At 41.6% G+C, this 18230-nt stretch overlaps 1 protein-coding gene across 1 annotated transcript; it reads left to right on the plus strand.

Moving 5' to 3' along the window:
* Positions 1-11498: 11498 nt before the first annotated feature.
* LOC103627182 (PLASMODESMATA CALLOSE-BINDING PROTEIN 2) lies at positions 11499-18021 on the plus strand. The gene is made up of 3 exons (XM_008647481.4): positions 11499-12012; positions 13419-13452; positions 17545-18021. Exons 1-3 carry the CDS (start codon positions 11688-11690, stop codon positions 17747-17749), a joined length of 564 nt encoding a protein of 187 aa, XP_008645703.1. The 5' UTR covers positions 11499-11687; the 3' UTR covers positions 17750-18021.
* The last annotated feature ends 209 nt before the right edge of the window (positions 18022-18230 follow it).

Consider the following 18230-nt stretch of genomic DNA (forward strand, 5'->3'; position numbering starts at 1 on the left):
ACCGAGTGAGCTTTTCTCCTCAATCAATTGGGTCACTTAGACCCTACAAGGACCACCACAACTTGGTGTCTCTTGCTTTGATTACAAAGGTGTTGAGAACAAGAATGGGGAAGAAGAAAAGCGATCCAAGAACAAGAGCTCAAAGAACACAAGCAAAAACTCTCTCTCTAGTCACTATTTGCTTGGAGTGGATTTGGGACTTGGGAGAGGATTTGATCTCTTGTATGTGTCTTGGAGTGAAGTATATAGCTCTTGTATTGAATGCAATGGCTGAAAACTTGGATGCCTTGAAGTGGTGGTGGTTGGGGGTATTTATAGCCCCAACCACCAAACCAACCGTTGGGGTTGGGCTGCTGTCGATGGGCGCACCTGACAGTCCGGTGCGCCACCGGACACTGTCCGGTGCGCCAGCCACGTCACCCAATCGTTAGGGTTCGACCGTTGGAGCTCTGACAGCCTGGGCCACCGGACAGTCCGGTGGTGCACCGGACAGTCATTGTTCACTGTCCGGTGCGCCTTCTCTGACTCTGCGCAAACTGTCTGCGCACTGTAGCGCTTTTTAGGTTTCCGTTGGAGTCGATCATTGCGCTGGAGTCGTTGCTCCGCTGGCACACCGGACAGTCCGGTGAATTATAGCGGAGTGGCTTTTCCAGAAACCCGAAGGTGAGGAGTTGGAGTCGATCCACCCTAGTGCACCGGACACTGTCCGGTGGTGCATCACACAGTCCGGTGCGCCAGACTAGGGTTCTCTTCGGTTTCTTTTGCTCCTTTCTTTTGAACCCTATCTTGGACCTTTTTATTGGTTTTAGTTGAACCTTTTGCACCTGTAGAACTTATAATCTAGAGCAAACTAGTTAGTCCAATTATTTGTGTTGGGCAATTCAACCACAAAAATCATTTAGGAAAAGGTTTGATCCTATTTCCCCTTCAATCTCCCCCTTTTTGGTGATTGATGCCAACACAAACCAAAGCAAATATATAAGTGCATAATTTAACTAGTTTGCATAAGGTAAGTGCAAAGGTGGCTTGGAATTAAACCAATTTAAACTTTCATAAGATATGCATGGATTGCTTTCTTCCTTTTAACATTTTTGGACCACGCTTGCACCACTTGTTTTGTTTTTGCAAATTCTTTTGGAAATTCTTTTCAAAGTCTTTTTGCAAATAGTCAAAGGTATATGACTTAAGATGTCGAGAAGCATTTTCAATATTTGAAATTTTCTCCTCCTGTTTCAAATGCTTTTACTTTGACTAAACAAAACTCCACTATAATTCACCGGACTATCCGGTGGGTCACCGGACTCTCCGGTGTGCCAGCGAAGCAACGACTCCAGCGCAACGGTCGACTCCAACGGACACCTGCAAAAGGGTGAACAGTGGGCGGACAGTTCGCGCAGAGTCAGTGCAGCGCTAGAAGGCGCACCGGACAGTGAACAGTGCCTATCCGGTGCGGCACCGGACTGTCCGGTGGCCCAAGCTGTCAGAGCTCCAACGGTCGAAACCGTCAGAACCCTAACGGTTGGGTGACGTGGCTGGCGCACCGGACTGGTGCGCCCATCGACAGCAGCCCTCCCCAACGGCTGATTTGGTGGTTGGGGCTATAAATACCCCCAACCACCTGTATTCAAGGCATCCAAGTTTCTAGCATATTGCATTCAATACAAGAGCTCTAGACTTCACTCCAAGACACAAACAAGAGATCAAATCCTCTCCAAAGTCCAAAACCACTCCAAACACTTAGTGACTTGTGAGAGAGAGATTTTCGTGTTCATTTGAGTTCTTGTCGCTTGGATCGCTTTCTTCTTCCTCATTCTTGTTCTCAAGACACTTGTAATTAAAGCAAGAGACACCAAGTTGTGGTGGTCCTTGTAGGGGTCTAAGTGACCCATTTGATTAAGGAGAAAGCTCACTCGGTCTAGGTGACCGTTTGAGAGAGGGAAAGGGTTGAAAGTGACCCGGTCTTTGTGACCACCTCAACGGGGAGTATGTTTGCAAGAACCGAACCTCAGTAAAACAAATCACCGTGTCACTCGCTTTATTTCTTGGTTGATTTGTTTTCGCCCTCTCTCTTGGACTCAGTTTTATTTCTAACGTTAACCCCGACTTGTAGTTGTGCTTGAAGTTTGTAAATTTCAGTTTCCGCCTATTCACCCCCCTCTAGGCGACTTTCAATTGGTATCAGAGCCTGGTACTTCATTAGAGTTTAACCACTCAAAGTGATATCGGGAGAACACACCAAGAAGGAGATCGTGACCGGCGGTGACAAGTCTACAAGCCACGGGAAGGCTCCATCGGGGGAGTCCGACAACAAGATGAAGGGATCCCCTTCACATGCCAAGTTGCATTGGAGTGGCGACAAGAAAAAGAAGATGAAGAAGGTGGTCTACTACGAGACCGATTCCTCGTCGCCATCCACCTTCGGCTCTGACGCTCCATCCGTCACTTCTAAGCGCCATGAGCGCAAGAAGTTTAGTAAGATTTCCCTACGCTATCCCCGCATTTCCAAACACACTCCTTTACTTTCCGTCCCATTAGGCAAACCACCGGTTTTTTACGGTGAAGATTATTGTATGTGGAGTGATAAAATGAGGTATCATCTAACCTCACTCCACGCTAGCATTTGGGACGTTGTTGAGTTTGGAGCACAGGTACCATCCGTGGGGTTGAAGGCTACGACTCGGATGAAGTAGCCCAAATCTGACACTTCAACTCCCAAGCCACTACTATACTCCTTGCCTCTCTATGTCGAGAGGAGTATAATAAGGTGCAAGGGTTGAAGAGCGCCAAAGAGATTTGGGACGTGCTAAAGACCGCGCACGAAGGGGATGAGGTGACCAAGATCACCAAGCGGGAGACGATCGAGGGGGAGCTCGGTCGATTCATCCTCAACCAAGGAGAGGAGCCACAAGCAATGTACAACCGGCTCAAGACCTTAGTGAACCAAGTGCGCAACCTCGGGAGCACCAAATGGGATGACCATGAAATGGTCAAGGTTATTCTTAGATCACTTGTTTTTCGTAATCCTACACAAGTTCAATTAATTCATGGTGATCCTAGATATAAGCTTATGTCTCCCGAGGAAGTGATAGGAAAATTTGTGAGCTTTTAGTTGATGATCAAAGGCTCCAAACAAATTGTCGAGCAAGGCGACACCTCCACACCCGAGGTGCAACCCGTCGCATTCAAAGCGACGTAGGAGAAGAAAGAAGAGTCTACATCAAGTAGGCTCCCCATCGACGCCTCCAAGCTCGACAACGAGGAAATGCGCTCATCATCAAGAGCTTCCGCCAAATCCTCAAGCAAAGGAGGGGAAAAGATTACAAGCCTCGCTCCAAGAAAGTGTGCTACAAGTGTGGTAAGCCCGGTCATTTTATTGCTAAATGTCCTTTATCAAGTGATAGTGACAGGGGCGACGACAAGGAGGGAAGGAGGAAGGAAAAGAAGAAGTACTACAAGAAAAAGGGCGGCGATGCCCACGTGTGTCGGGAATGGGACTCCGATGAGAGCTCCACCGACTCCTCCTCCGACGAGGACGCCGCCAACATCGCCGTCAACAAGGGCCTCCTCTTCCCCAACATCGGCCACAAGTGCCTCATGGCAAAGGACGGCAAAAAGAAGAAGGTAAATCTAGAGCCTCCACAAAATATACAACATCTAGTGATGAGGGTAGCTCTAGTGAAGATGAGGATGATTTGCTTGCTCGTTTTGCCAACTTAAACATGCAACAAAAAGAAAAATTGAATGAATTGATAGGTGCCATTCATGAGAAGGATGAACTCTTGGATAGCCAAGATAAATTCGTCTTTAAAGAAAACAAAAGGCATGTTAAAGTGAAAAATGCTTATGCTCAAGAAATAGAGAAATGTGAAAAATTAACTAGTGAGCTTAGTATTTGCCATGACACTATCTCCAACCTTAGAATTGAAAATGCTAATTTGATCACTAAGGTTGAAAAGAGAAATGTTTGTGATGATTCAATTGCCAATCTTAAAAATGATAATGCTAGTTTGATTGCTAAGATTGACAAATTGAATGAATCAATTTCTAGCCTTAAGATTGAGAATGATAAATTAATTTCTAAGGCTAAGGATTTAAATGTTTGCAATGTTTCTATTTCCTGTCTTAGAGATGAAAATGCCATGCTAAAATCTAAGATAGATGAATTAAAATCTTGCAAACCCTCTACATCCACTGTTGATCATGTCTCTATTTGCATGAGATGTAGAGATATTAATGTTGATGCTATCCATGACCACCTAGCTTTAATTAAAGAATAAAATGATCACATAGCTCAACTAACTGCTAAAATTAATGAGCATAAGATAGAAAATGAGAAATTTAAATTTGCTAGGAGCATGCTCTATAATGGGAGACGCCCTGGCATTAAGGATGACATTGGCTTCCAACAGGGAGACAATGTCAAGCTTAATGCCCCTAAAAGATTGTCCAATTTTGTTAAGGGCAAGGCTCCCATAGCACAGGATAACGAGGGTTACATTTTATATCCTGCTGGTTATCCTGAGCATAAAATTAGAAGAATTCATTCTAGAAAGTCTCATTCTGGTTCTCATCGTCATGCTTTTATGTATAGGAATGAAACATCTAGTTCTAGGCATTCTACCCATGTTAAAATGCCTAAAAAGAAATCTCCTGTTGCATCAAATGATCATAACATTTCATTTAAGACTTTTGATGCATCTTATGTGCTAACTAACAAATCAGGCAAAGTAGTTGCCAAATATGTTGGGGCCAAACACAAGGGTTCAAAGACTTGTGTTTGGGTACCCAAGGTGCTTGTTTCTAATGCGAAAGGACCCAAGACCATTTGGGTACCTAAGAACAAGGCCTAAATTTGTTTTGTAGGTTTATGCATCCGGGGGCTCAAGTTGGATAATTGATAGCGGGTGCACAAACCACATGACTTGGGAGAAAATGATGTTCTCCTCCTACGAGAAAAACGATAATCCCCAAAGAGCTATCACGTTCGGGGATGGAAATCAAGGTTTGGTCAAAGGACTTGGTAAAATTGCTATAACAGCTGACCATTCTATTTCCAATGTTTTTCTTGTAGATTCTTTAGACTATAACTTGCTTTCAGTTTCTCAATTATGCAAAATGGGTTACAACTGTCTTTTTACGGATATAGGTGTTATTGTCTTTAGAAGAAGTGATGATTCAGTAGCATTTAAGGGAGTATTGGAGGGTCAGCTATACTTAGTTGATTTTAATAGAGCTGAACTCGATACTTGCTTAATTGCTAAGACTAATATGGGTTGGATGTGGCATCGCCGACTAGCCATGTTGGGATGAAGAATCTTCACAAGCTTCTAAAGGGAGAACATATTTTGGGACTAACCAATGTTCATTTTGAGAAAGACAGTGTTTGTAGCGCATGTCAAGCAGGGAAGCAAGTTGGTACCCATCATCCACACAAGAACATCATGACAACCGACAGGCCGCTTGAGCTACTCCACATGGATTTCTTCAGCCCGGTCGCTTACATAAGCATCGGCGGGAGTAAGTATTGTCTTGTAATTGTGGATGATTATTCTTGCTTCACTTGGGTGTTCTTTTTGCAGGAAAAATCACAAACCCAAGAAACTTTAAAAGGATTCTTGAGACGAGCTCAAAATGAGTTCGGATTAAGGATCAAGATAATAAGAAGCGACAACGGGACTGAGTTCAAGAACTCTCAAATTGAAGGCTTTCTTGAGGAGGAGGGCATCAAGCACGAGTTCTCTTCTCCCTACACACCTCAACAAAATGGTGTAGTAGAGAGGAAGAATAGAACTCTACTTGACATGGTGAGGACCATGCTTGATGAGTACAAAACTCCGGACCAGTTTTGGGCTGAGGCGATTAACACCGCCTGCTACTCCATCAACCGGCTCTACCTTCACCGAATCCTCAAGAAGACATCATATGAACTCCTAACCAGTAAAAAGCCCAACGTTTCATATTTTAGAGTCTTTGGTAGCAAATGTTTTATTCTTGTTAAAAGAGGTAGAAAATCTAAATTTGCTCCTAAGGCTGTAGAAGGCTTTTTACTTGGTTATGACTCAAACACAAGGGCATATAGAGTCTTCAACAAATCCACTAGATTAGTTGAGGTTTCCTGTGACATTGTGTTTGATGAGACTAATGGCTCTCAAGTAGAGCAAGTTGATCTTGATGAGCTAGATGATGAAGAGGCTCCGTGCGTAGCGCTAAGGAACATGTCCATTGGGGATGTGTGTCCTAAGTAATCCGAAGAGCCCACACAAGCACAAGATCAACCATCATCTTCCATGCAAGCATCTCCACCAACCCAAGATGAGGATCAAGCTCAAGGTGATGAAAATGAAGATCAAGAGGATGAGCCACCTCAAGAGGAGGACAATGATCAAGGGGGAGATAACAATGATCAAGACAAGGAAGATGATCAAGAAGTATAGGGTCAGAGACCGCCACACCCAAGAGTTCACCAAGCGATTCAAAGAGATCACCCCGTGAACTCCATCCTCGGCGATATTCATAAGGGGGTAACAACTCGATCTCGTGTTGCTCATTTTTGTGAACATTACTCTTTTGTGTCTTCTATTGAGCCATACAGGGTGGAAGATGCATTAAGAGATTCGGATTGGGTGTTGGCAATGCAAGAGGAACTCAACAACTTCACGAGGAATGAGGTATGTCATCTTGTTCCACGTCCTAACCAAAATGTTGTAGGAACCAAGTGGGTTTTCCGCAACAAGCAAGATGAGCATGGTGTGGTGACAAGGAACAAAGCCCGACTTGTAGCCAAGGGATATTCACAAGTCGAAGGTTTGGATTTCGGTGAAACCTATGCACCCGTAGCTAGGCTTGAGTCAATTCGCATATTACTTGCCTATGCTACTTACCATGGCTTCAAGCTTTACCAAATGGACGTGAAAAGTGCCTTCCTCAATGGACCAATCAAGGAAGAGGTCTATGTTGAGCAACCTCCCGACTTTGAAGATAGTGAGTACCCTAACCATGTGTACAAACTCTCTAAGGCGCTTTATGGACTTAAGCAAGCCCCAAGAGCATGGTATGAATGCCTAAGAGATTTCCTTATCACTAATGGCTTCAAAGTCGGAAAGCCGATCCTACACTCTTTACTAAAACCATTGCAAATGATTTGTTTGTATGCCAAATTTATGTTGATGATATCATATTTGGGTCTACTAACAAATCTACTTGTGAAGAGTTTAGTAGGATAATGATTCAAAAATTCGAGATGTCTATGATGGGGGAGTTGAAGTATTTTCTAGGATTTCAAGTCAAGCAACTCCAAGAGGGCACCTTCATCAGCCAAACGAAGTATATTCAAGACATACTTTCCAAGTTTGGAATGAAGGATGCCAAGCCCATCAAGACACCCATGGGAACAGATGGGCATCTCGACCTCAACACGGGAGGTAAATCCGTAGATCAAAATGTATACCGGTCGATGATAGGATCCTTACTCTACTTATGTGCATCTCGACCGGATATTATGCTTTTCTGTATGCATGTGTGCAAGGTTCCAAGCCGATCCTAAGGAAGTTCACCTTAGGGTTGTGAAAAGAATCTTGAGATATTTAGTTCATACTCCTAAGTTTGGTCTTTGGTACCCCAAGGGATCCACATTTGATTTAATAGGATATTCAGATGCTGATTGGGCAGGGTGTAAAACTGATAGGAAGAGCACATCATGGACTTGTCAGTTTCTGGGGAGATCCCTGGTGTCTTGGGCTTCAAAGAAACAAAATTCAGTAGCTCTTTCTACTACCGAAGCCGAGTATATTGCCGCAGGCCATTATTGTGCGCAATTAATTTGGGTGAGGCAAACCCTTAGGGACTATGGCTACAAATTTAGCAAAGTCCCTCTCCTATGTGATAATGAGAGTGCAATCCGCATGGCGGATAATCTCGTTGAACACAACCGCACTAAGCATATAGCCATTCGATATCACTTTTTAAGGGATCACCAACAAAGGGGGATATCGAGATTGCTTATGTTAGCACCAAAGAACAATTAGCCGATATCTTTACCAAGCCATTAGATGAGAAAACCTTTACCAAACTTAAGAATGAGCTAAACATTCTTGATTCTCGGAACTTTGATTGACACTTTGCACACATAGCTCATTTATATACCTATGATGATATATATTTCATTTGCTACGACTAATGTGTTTCCAAGTATATCTTAATGCTAAGTCGTAGATTGAAAGGGAAATGGAGTCTCCGGCGAAGACAAGGCTTCCACTCCACTCTACCGGTATCATTTGCCCTTCGCCGTCACTCCGCATAACTCTCACTTTGGTGTAATCTTTCACTCATATTTTCGTGTACCAATGGGAGAGAAAGTAAAAAGGGCTCTCAAACGACTCCGTTTTTGGCGATTAATGCCAAAGGGGGAGAAATATTAAGCCCAAAGCAAAAGGACCGCACCACCACACCACTTTCAAAATTTTCGAAATCTAGTTTTCAATTGGTATCTTTCAAATTAGTATTCCTCCAAGAAATTCTATCTCAATTGGTATCTATATTGATATATTTTAAGGAGGATTTTTTCAATTGATATCTAAAAATATTTGATCTTCTTTCAATTGGTAAAACCCTCCTGAACACTAAGAGGAGAATTTCATTAAGAGGGAGTCTTGTTTTAGTCAAAGGAAAAGTATTTGAAATAAGGGGAGAAAATTTCAAATCTTGAAAATACTTCTCGAAATCTTATTCATGTACCTTTGACTATTTGCAAAAAGTCTTTGAAAAGATTTTCCAAAAGAATTTGCAAAAACAAAACAAGTGGTGCAAATATGGTCCAAAATATTAAAAGAAAGAAAGTAATCCATGTATATCTAGTAAAAGTATAAATTGGCTTAATTCCAAGCAACCTTTGCACTTGCCTTATGCAAACTAGTTCAATTCTGCACTTATATATTTGCTTTGGTTTGTGTTGGCATCAATCACCAAAAAGGGGGAGATTGAAAGGGAAATAGGGTCAAACCTTTTCCTAAATGATTTTGGTGGTTGAAATGCCCAACACAAATAATTGGACTAACTAGTTTGCTCTAGATTATATGTTCTATAGGTGCCAAAGGTTCAGCACAAACCAATAAAAAAATCTAAGTTAGGGTTCAAAAGAAAGGAGCAAAAGAAACCGAAGAGAACCCTGGTCTGGCGCACCGGACAGTGTCAAGTGTGCCACCGGACAGTGTCCAGTGCACCAGGGTCGATCGACTCCAACTCTTCACCTTCGGGTTTCTAGAGAGCCGCTCCGCTATAATTCACTGGACTGTCTGGTGTGCCAGCGGAGCAACGACTCCAGCGCAACGGTCGACTCAAACGGACACCTGCAAAAGGGTGAACAGTGGGCGGACAGTTCGCGCAGAGTCAATGCAGCGCCAGAAGGCGCACTGGACAGTGAACAGTGCATGTCCGGTGCGGCACCGGACTGTCCGGTGGCCCAAGCTGTCAGAGCTCCAACGGTCGAAACCGTGAGAACCCTAACGGTTGGGTGACGTGGCTGGCGCACCGGACAGTGTCCGGTGGCGCACCGGACTGTCTGGTGCACCCATCGACAGCAGCCCTCCCCAACGACTGATTTGGTGGTTGGGGCTATAAATACCCCCAACCACCTCTATTCAAGGCATCCAAGTTTCTAGCATATTGCATTCAATACAAGAGCTCTAGACTTCACTCCAAGACACAAACAAGAGATCAAATCCTCTCCAAAGTCCAAAACCACTCCAAACACTTAGTGACTTGTGTGTGAGAGATTTTCGTGTTCATTTGAGTTCTTGTCGCTTGGATCGCTTTCTTCTTCCTCATTCTTGTTCTCAAGACACTTGTAATCAAAGCAAGAGACACTAAGTTGTGGTAGTCCTTGTAGGGGTCTAAGTGACCCGTTTGATTAAGGAGAAAGCTCACTCGGTCTAGGTGACCGTTTGAGAGAGGGAAAGGGTTGAAAGAGACCCGGTCTTTGTGACCACCTCAACGGGGAGTAGGTTTATAAGAACCGAACCTCGTAAAATAAATCACCGTGTCACTCGCTTTATTTCTTGGTTGATTTGTTTTCGCCCTCTCTCTTGGACTCGGTTTTATTTCTAACGTTAACCCCGACTTGTAGTTGTGCTTAAAGTTTGCAAATTTCAGTTTCTGCCTATTCACCCCCTCTAGGCGACTTTCAGTGCCCTTGCTCCTTCTCATGCTCTCTCAAATATGGTAGTGCCACCAATCAGCTACAGTGATGCAACCTCTAACTAGTCTGTGTTCTCCAACGCATCACAATTCTAATAACGACAATACTAGACTAAGATGGAGGACAAAAATCTTGTAAGTACACATGTGCCTTTATGAATTCTACACTTTTTGTAAGTAGAGAACATTTTGTGGGTTTGTACACTTGTAGGTGCATGTGTGGCTAATGCATTCTGTTGACCCTGTTGATGACAACATAAAAAAAAGAATTAGCCTTTTGGGGGGGGCAAATAGACGTCATGTTCAACTCCACTACTGAGCTTCCTTGTCAGTGTACCGCTAAGCAGCTCAAGGAATGGTGGTCCACGAGTAACCGAAAGGTCACCCTTTTTCAATAGCTTCTACAATAGCTTGTCACTAGCCATGCCAAGTGGATCACATGATGCTTAACTGCTCCAAGCGGTAAAGGATAGCTTTCGCAGCAAGCTCGGCATTTCGGCAAAACAGAATTCAAGATGGAGCACATGTGGCATGCACTTCATCATCAACCTAAGTGGTGCGCGTGGCACGATGACTAACTCGTGCAATGCGAACAAATGACCCCACCTCAACGTGGAGGAATATTATAGCTCTGAATCGCCTGATATTGTCGAAGCGCCACAGCCTATTAGTAGCAATAGGACAAGAAGCACAACACAAGGGCAAAAGGTCAGCTACGAGCAACAACGAGCCAGAAGAAGACCATATAGTGAAGCATCTCTATAAGGTCAACAAGAAGTTAAATTATGTAAAGTTGTATTAGCAGTTTATCAAGTTGGTGGGTCAGAACACCGGCCACATAAAAACGATATGAGAAGGCTCCACATTTTGTCGTTTAAGCAATTGGACACGGAAATTTCGCAATTATTATTAATTTTTATTGCGATCGCGTATAGTATGCTTTAAGTATATCTTTAAATTTTTCATTTTTTTCAAAAAATAAATAAAATTGAATAACACAAGCCGAATAATTTTGGGGAAAAATTAAACGAATTATAAATTGAGAAGAAAAAATATTATTTTTTATTATGAGAAAATATTGATTTATTATTAAAAAATAATCTCCCGCATGTATGCTTAATGTAAGGTCATTTTAATGCATAGTTTCACGGGCATTATTTTCAATACTGTCATGTCAAACTTTATCTAGAAAACAGTGTGTCTAAAATTTCATCCTCATAAAACTCTATCATATATGTTTTTATTAAATTATCTATCATGTCTTCCTACTTGGCTAACTTTATATAACCCATAGCAAAAGCAACGTGCAAGAGGAAGGAGCGGGAGAAAGAGATCCTCCTCTCGCCTTGCGGCTCCCCGCCCCCGACCGTATCGTCTCCCTCTTTCACATATCCCCACACTCATCGCCCTCTCGCTCCACATAACCACATTCCCTTCCCACCACCTTTCCTCTCTCTCTCCTCGGCCGCCGTTCCTGCTCCGTCCACCCCCACCACATGCGGCGGCGCGGGCGCCTCCCCGCGGTGCTGTGGCTCGTTGCCGTGACGTTGGCGGCGCTGCTGGCGCGGCCGGCGAACGCGGCGTGGTGCATCGCGCGGAGCGGGGCGTCGGACAAGGCGCTGCAGTCGGCGCTGGACTACGCGTGCGGCCCCGCGGGGGGTGCGGACTGCGCGCCCATCCTGACCAGCGGCCTCTGCTACCTGCCCAACACGCTCGCCGCGCACGCCTCCTACGCCTTCAACTCCATCTTCCAGCGTTCCCGCGCCGCGCCGGGGGCATGCGACTTCGCCGGCACCGCCACCGTCACGCTTACCGACCCCAGTTAGTACGCTTAACAAACTTTCCGCCGTGTTCCATGTTCTCCACTGTGCCGTCTGTATCCAATAAGTCTCCGGCATTTCTTTTGCTTTTGCTTTTGTGTTCCTCTGTCTCTTTTGCTTTGCGCAACCATACTCTGTTAAACTGGTCGCTTTTCTTTTTCCGAACCTTTGGGTTGTATATTCGTTTGTTACTTGCATCAGTGCATCATTTATTTAATTTCATTTAACATCTGGCTATTTTTTTCTTCGTTACTTTTGCCGTTGCTTAGCTTCATATGAGAAATAATACTAGTACATATTTATTGATATCATAGGAGAAAAGTTATTAGGTGGTGACCCTGTTTTTCTTCTTTGTCCTGGAGTCAATGGCGCACGATTGCTGTAACTTGTAAAAGCATTGCTTTGATCTTGATCTAACAGATCAGAAAGCTTATTTGCACGCTTGCACTTAAGATCCGATTGTATAGTAGTCGTTGCCTGCTCTAAACCCCTCAAAAAGTGCTAAACAGGGGTGCGTTTTGTTGCGTATAGATTTGAGTTGATACAATACATCTAGTGGCCCATGATAAATACATGATATACATCTAGTACAACTTGATGCAAATGTGATTGCTGACTTGCGCAGAGTTTGGCTATCACAGTTATGTCCCAATTGTTCAAGGACTTATTGTACATAACACCATGCGGGTTCAGGAGACAGGAGCCTTTGTCTCTTATTGAGTAGGGGAAGTTCCAAATGACTTAAAGTGCAACGATTTCTAATACATACTCTGATTATATATCAAAAAGGTGTAAACTACATGAATGAATGTATGTTTATATGCAGTCGTCATTGTGATTAATGTGCTTCTTGAAGAGAACTTTCACTGATATTTTCCGCTGAGCTATATGTACGAACATATCAAACATTCAAATCGGAATATGACCTTCAGATGAACTAAGTTAGAATGATTCTACGTTAAAAAACGAGTTTGCATTTGCACACATGACATGTCTCATAGGAGTTTTATTCTAATGTGATTACATACTTACATGTTAGTTTGGGCTCAGTTAGTTTTCATACTCTTTGTAGTACTCCCTCCGTCCAAAAATAAATTTGTTTTAGACTAAACATATATTCATTAATGAATCTATAGACGTAGTTTATATATATGTTTATATCCATTATTATTCATTCGAATGTGGACGAAGAAAAGAGGGCAAGAAAGAACTATATTTTAGGACGGAGAGAGTATTGGATTAAAGTTTCTTAAATACGTGGTATTTGTGTTGCATGGTTGAAACTGTCTTTGCCCCCTCTGAACCCCTCCTCTACCTTTTTTCAGTGAAACATGCATTTATCTTCTCATAAATTTTACAAGTATGTATGGAATTTACTTACTAAAAAATATATATTTTGCATTTCAGGTTATGGATCATGCACCTACCCTTCATCTCCAAGGTAAATGCATTAAATTTACTAGTCTCTATTTCAGGTAGTGCAGAAATGATTCAGGCAGTGTGGAACATCTAATTATATATAACTTCTTCGACTCATTTCGTAACTTATTTTCTGTTGTCGAAATTCAATATACCTAAGATATGTAGACATTTATCAGATACATTACAAAAAAAAAAAAATAAGTAGCAGCATGCCACCATAACTCATTTGTGGAAGTTAGCTCTGCTGAGCCTTTCATATTTTGCACCAACCAACTCTTGAAGCTGCATTATAGCTGGAAGTTTTTTATCAACTTTAAGAAATAGGTTTGTTAGCAAGCATGGAACTACTTCTAGTAATAAATATAACGTGCATCTTGATGGAAGAAATGGTCATAAACTGCAAACTCTTGATCCTTACTGAACTCCCAAATAGTTTGAGTTTTGTGACCTTGGATATGATGCCTACCGAACGTGATTGTGTTATATATGGAGAATTTCTTAGGGTACAATAAACACCATGAGTTCACAGGATTTTATTCAACCAGAGCTGATTCCCACATCTCTTGCTTCATGTAAACTTCTCCATGCTAAGAAAATGATTTGCTGGATGGCACTAAGTGAACTTTTTATACAGAAGAGGATAAGAAAATGAAGACACTACACAGTATGCGTCATGTTTTCATGGCTATATATTTAGTTTCAGTTGAGGCCACATTGCTCGAACGGGAGCTAGTTTGGTAGCATGAATGTTTTTTTTTATCAACTGGTAGCATGAATGTTACACACTGGAATGTAACTGCTGCACTATTAGTCTAAAAAATATACTGCATTAGCCGTGGTATTAAAAAAAATACAATAATAATAAAGCCTTTTCGTCCTAAATAAGTTGAGATAGGCTAGAATTTAAACCTAAAAGAAGCCACAAATCAAGATTCAGACACATGGACAATTGCTTTTCATTCACTTCTATTTAAGGCTAATTTTTTGGTATATTTCATCCTTCAAGCTTCTTTTACTGCTTCTTTCTATATCAACTTCAACTTTTCTTTGCCTCTTTTCACATTACTATTGTGTCTTAGGATCCACCCTGCGCTGGTGTCTTTGGATGGAGGTCTTTGTTAGATATATCCAAAACAGAGGCGGATCCATAGGGGGGGCAAAGTGGGCCATGGCCTCCCCCCTCAATTTTGTACACCCTTTTATGTCTAATGATTATTTAGTATTAAGTGTAGAAAAAATCAAAATTTTAGATAGTATAAAGTCTTGTTCTAAATCTCTAAAACTAATAGCTAGTTGCTAAAATTAGTCGAGAGGTTTAGAATTGATCAACTAATTGTTAGCTATACCCCTCAAATAAGTATTAGTTGTTAGATGTCCCAACCCAGCTAAAACCAGTTAACAGTTAACTCTAGAGGTTTAGAACATGGCATAAAACAACCATGTTATGAGCCTGCTCGCCGGATCCTCTCGGTCCAGTCCTTGCATCTACCAGTCTAACTCTAATCTTCCCGACACCACCTAAAGCAGTCTGCTCGCTGCGCCGTTTCCGCCGCCGACCCATTCCCGATGCGACGCCACCCGACTTCGCCCCTTCCTGCCGCCTCCGTCCCTTGTTCTGTTTTTACCGTGACGTCAATCCGCTCGACAAGCTAGATCTCGCTCGTCGCAACGATATGACTTGTCCCCCGCGGTCGGCAGACTTAGCGAACTAGAAAATCATGTCTCTCATGTGGTCTTTTTGGCCTCCTCCCCTGAAATTTCGTCCTGCGTCCGCCATTGTGTCCAAACTATCTTAATCGATGTTGGATAAACTTTTTTCAATTGGTGTTATCCCTAACCTATCACATATATTATTGTTCCGACTTGATCCCTTCTTGTATGGACATAAATCCAACACAACATACATATTTCTGCAATATTTATCTGCTAAACATGACGTCTTTTTATACTAACATTCTACATCATGTAACATATCATGTCTAATAATTGCCCTATAAAACTTATCTTTTACCACACATGGTATTCTCTTGTCACATAGAACGTCAGATGCTTGGCATCACTTCCTCCATCCAACTTTGATTCTATGACTATTATCTTTATCAATGTCCCTATCTCTTTGTAGCATTGATTCTAAAAGATATCCTTCTTGGGTACTATTTAACCTTCCAAACTAACATATTCTTTCTTATGTGTAGTAGTGTAAAAGTCATATCTCATGTATTCGATTTTAGTTCTATTGAGTTTAAAACTTTTGGACTTCAGAGTCTCCTGCTATAACTCATTTCCTATTTAGTCATGCCTAGCTTTCATCAACTAGCACTATGTCGTCCGCAAAAAACATACACCAAGTCATTCGTGTCCTCATCACTTGTTGGAACACTAGTCACAATATTGTTTTACATGTCCTTAATAAGTTCAACATACTTCGATAAAACTTTATGTTTGTCCAATAATATCCACCATATGCCATTTCTTGGCATTTTGTTATAAGCCTTCTTCGAGTCGGTGAAAATCATTCATATGACCTTCTTTTGCTCCCATGGATAACCTTCCGGACATAAAACTAAATTGGTTCATAGAGATCCTTATTATTTCTCTTAGACGTTGCTTGGTAATTCTGTCCTATAGATCCATAGTATGGTCATCAACTTAATTTCTTGATAATTAGTACAACTTTGAATACCCCCTTATCGTTGTAGATCGGTACAAATATACTTCTCCTTCATTCGCCAAGCATCTTGTTCGATCGGATTATATGGCTGAATAACTTGGTTAACCATACTATAGTTATGTCTTTGAGGCATCTTCATGTCTTGATTAAGATACCATCAGGGCTCATTGTCTTACCCCTTGCATCCTTTTAAATGTCTCTCTAACATCAGTTTTTTGGATCCTACGTACAAAATGTCTATCGGTGTAATTAAAGAGTCACTCAACTGGAAGTTTGTGTCCCTAATCTCCCCATTAAATAATTAGTTAAAACGCTCTTACTATCTATGTCTGTTCTCATTCTCGTTCACTAAGATGTGCTATGTTTTATCTTTAATGTACTTAACTTGGTTGAAGTTCCTTGTCTTTGTGCTCAAACATTGGTGATGATTCTCATACACCCTACCCATTGTGACACAACTTTTGCTTTGTCGTATTTTTTGATACCTTATACTTTTCTATGTTGTACACACTCTTGTTATAGCATTCTTTCTTCTCCTTAATATCCTTCTGTACTTTTTTGTTTCACCACCAAGTATCTTTAGCCTCACCTCCACTTTTTTTGTTGCTCTACACACCTCTAGACCACCTTCTGAATACATGTTGTCATCTTCTCTGATATATCGTCATCTTCTTACTTCCAAGTGCCATCCTTGATTACTCTTTTCTTAAAGATTTCTGACATATTCTCTTTCAGTTTTTACCACTTTGTTCTTGCAAACTTGGCTTGTTTATCTCTTGGTCATGTGCTTGAAAACGAAAATCTGCCACAACAAGATTGTGTTGAAAGACAATACACTCCTAAGTATCACCTTGCAATCCAAGCATGCTTGTTTATCCTTTATTCTTGTAAGGATAAAGTTAATCTGACTAAAGTGTTGGCCACTACTATAGGTCACTAGTTGTGATTCTCTTTTTCTAAAGAAAGTGTTGGCTATCAGCAAATCAAAAGTTACTGCAAAGTCCAATACTTTCTCTTTCTCTTAATTTATACTACCATACTCAAAACCTTTATAAACCACCTCGAAACCTATTGTACTTATATGCCCATTGACTCCTATGAAAAGCTTCAAACTAGTAAGTATAACTATGACCATGTTATCTAAGTCTTACCAGAAAAGTCTCTTAGCACTGTTATTCTGTCCTACTTAGAGGTATACCTACTAATCACATTTAAGGCCAGATCACAAACAATAAGCTTGATTAACTTTACAAAATATATGAAGCCTTTCGACAAATATTTGATTGCTAGATAGTCTGCACTTTAGTTCTATTAATCTGGTGACCCCACGTAAATAGTTTGTGTAGCTTTTACAGTTTAGCATGCTTTATTTATGTACCAGAACCTATACCCGCGTTTCTGAAACTTGGTCATATTGATCATGGTAATTCTTGTTTGCAGCACTGCCGGGCAAACAGGATCACCTGGTTCAACATCCATGCCAGGGACTCCCACGTCTTTGTCGCCAAAAGGCACTGGAAGCACCGGAGGATTGAACCCACCTGACGTCGATTCTACCGACTCCAATGCTGAACCTCTGGCGACCGCGTCCCTCTCATCTCTTGCTCTGCTCTGTTTCATGTACATGTTCTTGCAGTTGTGGTGATGCATGGATGATCTAGCTAGGTTCAGTAGAGCATTGAGACGCAGTATTGTTGTTGCATCATGATACAGGAGACCACACCACAGTTTTGTTCCAGGGAATTGGTTGGTTTGTGGTAAGCCGTTCAAGTGTAAGGCAAGAGTACCCATTGGTTGGATTCTCAACTCATTAGGCTTCTTTTCGTCTAAAAGGTCATTATGCTTCTTTTTTTTCTTGGGGATCTGATTATGTTTTGTTGACGATCTTTTTTTTTGGTTGATTTGAGCTTGGTTTTTGTTCTGGAGTTTTGGGGACACTTTGTTAGGATTGAGCTCACCGGACATATTGGTAATTGGTTTTCTTTTGCAACTATTCCTTTTGTTTTAAGTTATGAATTGTTTAAAAAAATAGCTATGACCAAATTTATAGAAAAATATATTAACACCCGCAATATTAAATAAATGCATCATCAAACTATTTTTTAGTGTGTCTAATGCTTTGATAA

This window comes from Zea mays, chromosome 5, assembly GCF_902167145.1.
Source record: "Zea mays cultivar B73 chromosome 5, Zm-B73-REFERENCE-NAM-5.0, whole genome shotgun sequence".
NCBI classification, from domain to species: domain Eukaryota; kingdom Viridiplantae; phylum Streptophyta; class Magnoliopsida; order Poales; family Poaceae; genus Zea; species Zea mays.

Excerpts from the sequence above, each read along its gene's own strand:
- LOC103627182 (XM_008647481.4), top strand. The coding sequence starts at position 11,688 with ATGCGGCGGCGCGGGCGCCTCCCCGCGGTGCTGTGGCTCGTTGCCGTG. Across the intron at positions 12,013-13,418 it reads CGTCACGCTTACCGACCCCA|GTTATGGATCATGCACCTAC; the intron begins GTTAGTACGCTT and ends TTTGCATTTCAG. Across the intron at positions 13,453-17,544 it reads ACCTACCCTTCATCTCCAAG|CACTGCCGGGCAAACAGGAT; the intron begins GTAAATGCATTA and ends TCTTGTTTGCAG.